General features: G+C 38.3%; 1 protein-coding gene across 5 annotated transcripts in view; it reads left to right on the top strand.

Moving 5' to 3' along the window:
* The first annotated feature begins 459 nt into the window (after positions 1–459).
* Positions 460–6,070, top strand: part of LMBR1 (limb development membrane protein 1) — a 168,019-nt gene continuing 162,408 nt past the window's right edge. For 3 of the 5 annotated variants that reach the window (XM_017860567.1, XM_017860569.1, XM_017860572.1), the window contains exons 1-2: positions 462–534; positions 3,513–3,552. In XM_017860567.1, the coding sequence (XP_017716056.1) occupies positions 3,513–3,552 (40 nt within the window). In that variant the 5' untranslated portion in view covers positions 462–534. Of the gene's footprint in view, positions 535–3,512; positions 3,553–6,070 lie in introns of all 5 variants that reach the window. The other 2 variants (XM_017860568.1, XM_017860571.1) reach the window with 1 other exon arrangement.

Raw genomic sequence — 6,070 nt, forward strand, 5'->3', positions numbered from 1 at the left:
TTTCTTTCCTTTTTTTGAGATGGAGTCTCACTCTTGTTGTCCAGGCTGGAGTGCAATGGCATGATCTTGGTTCATTGCAACCTTCGCCTCCCGGGTTCAAGCGATTCTCCTGCCTCAGCATCTCAAGTAGCTGGGATTGCAGGTGCCCACCACCAGGCCCTGCTAATTTTTTTTTCGTGTTTTTTAGTAGAGACAGGGTTTTACCATGTTGGCCAGGCTGGTCTCAAACTCCTGACCTCAGATGATCCACTTGCCTTGGCCTCCCAAAGTGCTGAGGTTACAGGTGTGAGCCACCACACCCAGCCTATGTTTTATTAAAACTTGAATGAGTAAAATGTCCAACATTTTAACTTTTTAGTAGTTTAAATCCTTTTTTCCTGTAAATATCACAGATATATCTTCTAGTATTTAAAAAAGATACGCAAAAAAGTAAATGATCCATTAACTTTGTTTTGTTTCAGATATGTTTCCTTCTTTTTGCCATTCTCTACGTTGTTTCCTACTTCATCATCACAAGATACAAGAGAAAATCAGGCAAGTGGAAACATTTCAGTTAAAACCTTTGTTAGAATGCCAGGTGGTCTAGGCATGGGATATGGGATATATTAGTACACTTCAGTGTCATAGTGCGTTGAATATGCCGGTGATTGAAGTAAGCAGTTGTCTGGTACTAAGAGACCTAAAAATAACCCCCAGGGAATTTGACTACTCTTAGAGTCATCCTCTTAGACCAGAGTCCTTGTTTATCACAATTCTTATGTCCAACTAAGAATAGTGCTAGGCTATTTAGTGTCTGGGAAATTCCAGAGTTTATAAGGATATTTGGTTCCTTGTGAGCGTCTCTGACTTTGAATGTTTAACTCATCCACACCCCATACCTTTGCTGGCTACTAGAACATGTAGTAGATATTTAGAGTCTCCATAATACTATTTAGTATCCAGTTACCGGCATCTTGTATTATCCTTTTATTCTTTCACATATATCCTTACCCAACCAGAGGGACTACCGTTATCCTCACTCTTTTTAATGAACTTTGTGCTCATTAATTCAGACTTTTTAGGTCAGGGTTTTATAAGTACCTAAGCAATTACCTTACTATTTTTTGTTAAATCTCACCTGTTTTCTGAAAATCACAGGATTATCTGCTTGTGATGTTGGGCTAATCGTAGGTGCTGTATGAATACTTAATGATTTCTTCATATTATGCTATCAGTTTAAACTTGTGGGACTTTTGAGAGAAATAAGTTCTAGTGCATTACTTTAGTACTGTTACTTGGCTCTGTTACTGCACTTGAAGTACTCCATGGATTCTATAACCTTTAAAATTTTTGAAGATATAGATTCAAAATAGTATTGTAGCTATTTAAAAAAAATTCATTGGCATGGTTTTATGGACTATAGACACAGAAGGAGGGAGAGAGAAAGAATGACTGTATATAATTGCATCTTTCTAAGTGAAATTAGAGGTTGGTGAGTGGGAAAATTGGAGATTTATTAGATCATTTTTAGAGTAATGCAGGAGTGGTGGGAGAGTGATGAGGACCCTGGACCTAGTTGGTAGTGTGCTGGAAATAGAAGTGAAATGAATGTGGAGATATTAACACATTCTGTAAGACTTGATTTTTTTTTTTTTTTGAGATGGAGTCTCACTCTGTCGCCCAGGCTGGAGTGCAGTGGCACGATCTCGGCTCACTGCAACCTTCACCTTCCGGGTGCAAGTGATTCTCCTGCCTCAGCCTCCCTAGTAGCTGGGATTACAGGCGTGCACTACCACGCCCAGCTAATTTTTGTATTTTTAGTAGAGACAGGGTTTCAATATGTTGTCCAGGCTGGTCTCGAACTCCTGACCTCAGGTGGTCTGCCCGCCTCGGCCTCCCAAAGTGCTGGGATTATAGGCGTGAGCCACTGCACCTGGCCAAGATTTGAAGATTAATTGGATGTGAGCACAACAGTATATAAAAATTAATTGTGACTATATTCTTTTGTGGTCCCTTTGGTTGTAAAAGTTCTTTTGGGAATCTTGGAATTAAGAATGGAGGTGGACTGACAAAATGTCCCAAATACACCCTTGATACTGAAGCAGGTGGGTACTCAGAATTCCAGAGACTGAGCAGAGAGTCTTGGAGGACCCTTAGGCATATAAGAAGGAGGGACCAGGAGGGTTTGTGGTATTTTTTTTTGTTTGTTTGTTTTGAGATGGAGTCTCGCTCTGTCGCCAGGCTGAAGTACAGTGGTGTGATCTCGGCTCACTGCAACCTCCACTTTGTGGGTTTAGGTGATTGTCCTGCCTCAGCCTCCCGAGTAGCTGGGATTACAGGCGTCCGCCACCACGCCGGCTAATTTTTGTATTTTTTGTAGAGGTGGGGTTTCACCATGTTGGCCAGGATGGTCTCAATCTCTTTACCTCGTGATCCGTCTGCCTCTGCCTCCCAAAGTGCTGGGATTACAGGCATGAGCCACTGTGCTCAGCCTGTGGTATTCTTACAATTGGGCAATCTCTTTAGCTTATAAGTTTATGTGGGAGGACAAAAGAGATTGCTGACAGGCATGAGCGACAAGGAGAGTAGCAGAGTGAAGGCCATTGGCTACTTAAAAAAGATTAAGCAAACTTTATATATATATATAATTTCAAATATATTATATCCGTATATTTTAATATATTTAATAAATTATGTATATTTTTATTATATATTATATATAATTTTATATGTTTAAATATATATATACACAATTTTTTTTTTTGAGATAGGATCTCCTTCTGTCCCCTAGGCCAGAGAGCAATGGGGCAATCATGGCTGACTGTAGCCTCGACCTCCTGGGCTCAAGTGATTCTCCAACCTCAGCCTCCTGAGTATCCTGGACTATAGGCGTGTGCCACCATGCCTAGTTAATTTTAAAAATTTTTTTGTAAAGATGGAGTCTCCCTATGTTGCTTAAGGTGGTTTTGAATTCCTGGGCTCAAGAGATCTGCCCACCTCAGCTTCTCAAAGTCTTGGGATTACAGGCGTGAGCCACTGTGCTCAGCCAATTTCTGTTTGTAACAATAATTATGAGTTACTGAGGCAGTAGTATCCAAGTTATTTAGGATGATCCAGGAGATTCCTTGTTACTATTATTAATGACAAATGCAAATTATGGAAAATTAGATGAGTTCTATGTTTCTGAATTTTAATTTTATAGTAATTTTATTTGACTGTTAACCAGAAAATTTTATTTATTAGCAGTTTCACTTAACATTGTATAACAATTTACTTTGTAGTGGTCCTAAGGTTCTACTAAGTTTTATTTTCTTGAGCAAATTTTAATTTACATATGGTGGTTTTATTAATCAGGATTTTGTTAATCAAAACATCCCATTCTCTGTATACCATACTGCTTGATTTAATGAGATTTAAATTTGGATCTATGCTGAATCAATAATTGCCTTTTGTTTATATTGTGTTTATAGTTTTAATAATGAAGCATTTTGTTAGAAGATAAAGGAATATTAATACCTTAAATGTTTTTGCAGATGAACAGGAAGATGAAGATGCCATCGTCAACAGGATTTCGTATGTATTTTAAAGCTCAATTGTTCTGTTTCTGATTCTGAAGTCATCAATTCTCAAAATCCAATTCTAATTTTTGGACAGAAGTATGGAAAATATTCATCCAGCACATTACAATAGCTTTATCATATAAATTTTAGAAAGCACGTGTAAGCAAATATGTGTGTATAATTTAGCACTGATTGTCTCCTATTGAAATTGGCATATTTAAGGAGCTGACAGATTTTATCTTCAGGGGATTAAATGAGGAAATGGGCTTAATTTAATTGCTTGGTCATAAGAAAGAAGACTCTTGGCTGTCTGAACATTCTGCTGAGAAGACTATGATGTTCTTGAACCAGGCAGCAGACATCTCTGGTTAACTGAACCTGCCTGCTGTGAGCAGGATCATGGACCCAGACTGTCTTGTAGGTTCCTTATGTACACCAGTGAGATATGATAGGGAGGTCTTGTAATTTTATTGAAGTATCAATAAATTTTATTGTTACGTTTATTGAAGTATCAAACTGAATGGAAAGCAGCAAATTCCTTTCTGTTAGTTTTTGCTTGTTTAAATGTGAAATTACACAGATGTGCCTATGTAGGAAAGTTCTGTATTCCAGGATTTTTTTATTGATACATTAACATTCTTTTGAAATTTCAAGTTTACAGAAAAGGTGGAAGTAGAAGAAAAAGTTTTTTCACTCGAACTGTTTAGAAGTTGCTCATCTGATGCTTCATTTCCTCAGGATGCTTCTATGTGTAATTCCTATAAATAGTGCCTTCTACCTAGGTATCCAAATGGTGAAGCTAGCATAGACAGCAGCACCACTCATACTCCATTCACACTTACTAGTTATCCCAATAATGTCCTTTCTGTGGTGAAAGGATCCAGTTCAGAATCACACACTGCATTTGGGTGTCATGTCCTTTAGTCTCCTTCAGATCGAAACACTTCTTCAGTATTTCCTTGACTTTCCTGACCTTGATACTTTTGAAGATTATTAGGTAGTTATTTGGTTTTGTCTGATCTTTCTTCATAATTGGTGTCAGATTATGCATCCTTTGCTGAGGAGGATGAGGAATTAAGAAAAGGGGAAGAGGAAGAGAAAGATTCTATGTGCTTTCACATACTTGTACATACATAGAGGCAAATGCTTCTACATACAATGGAATAGTATTCAGCCATAAAAGAAATGAAGTACTGATATGTGCTGCAATGTGGATGGACCATAGTAAGTGAACGAAGCCAGACACAAAAGGCCACATAGTGTACAATTCCATCTATAAGAAATGTCCAGAGTAGATAAAAGCAGATTGATGATTGCAGGGGCTGAGGGAGAGGAGAATAGAACAGGGAGCAGCTGCTTCATGGGTTTGGCACTTTACTTTGGTGTGATGAATGTGAAAGAAAGAGGTGATCGTGCAACATTGTGAATGAACTACACACACCTGAATTGTTCACCCTAAAATGGTAAGTTTTATGTAATGTGCATTTCACCTCAGTAAAGAAATTAATAACTCCCAGCTAATAAATGACTTGACCCGGCCTGATTTGTTTCATAACTGAAAAATGAATATAAATGGATTGTGATTTACTAGATTTGGTAATTTATTTTAAATGACATAGGGAAGCTAGATAAGAAACAAAAATAGCTGTAACTTTATGCCGAAAATTCTTACTTTCTCGCTTTAAAACCTAGGCCCAAAACTTGATGTTTTAAATTTACAGAATTAGGGGTTTTAGTTTTATTCCTGGCCCTGTGACATTTATGAAAATTAAGTGAATCATTTTTTTCCTCTGTATAAATTAGTGCTCCTTTAAAACTTCGCTTCACTCACCTCACAAAAGCTACAACGAATAAGAGACTGAAAAGGTAGATATTCTCTCCATGTGAAACCCTCTAGGTGTGAAGGGCAAGTGAGATACATACCTTTCTCCTCTCCATTCAGTCTGGTGCTACCTGTGGTGGTACATCCACTTCAGTGTACTTGTAGATCCATAATTTATAAACAGAAAAGAACACAGCACTTTGTCTTTTACCCCTAAAAGTACGTTGAATGACAGTAGGGTGATGTGCTATTTCCTTATGGTAGATGCCCGGGAGCATCTTTATCTGCTCTTGGGGCAGCTGGCACAGCACGTGCAAGGGGTTTGGGTTTTCCGAGTCACAGGTGGTTTCCGTATCCTGGGGATGCATACAGAAATCCTTTTCCTGAAGGTCAGTGGGTTCGTATAAAGTGGTGATACAGTTAGGGGAGGGGCATGGGGAAGAGGGTCACCTGAGAGGAGTCTGACCTAGTCTCCCCTGTCTTTCTTTCCTCCCCTTGTTGATCTCTTTGTCTTTTGCTGTGGTAGAATGAGTGAGAACTGTTGAGTTAGGGTGACGTGGGTTCAAATTCTGGACCCATGATTAACTTGAGTCCAGAAGAGAATGAGAAATATTCACTTTCTGTGTATGTAAAACAGAGTTCCCATCTACTTTGTAGTGCTGTTGTGTGGATTAAATAGCATTTGCCAAAAAAAAAAAAAAAAAAAAAA

Source organism: Rhinopithecus bieti, unplaced genomic scaffold (assembly GCF_001698545.2).
Source record: "Rhinopithecus bieti isolate Rb0 unplaced genomic scaffold, ASM169854v2 scaffold_50877, whole genome shotgun sequence".
NCBI lineage: Eukaryota > Metazoa > Chordata > Mammalia > Primates > Cercopithecidae > Rhinopithecus > Rhinopithecus bieti.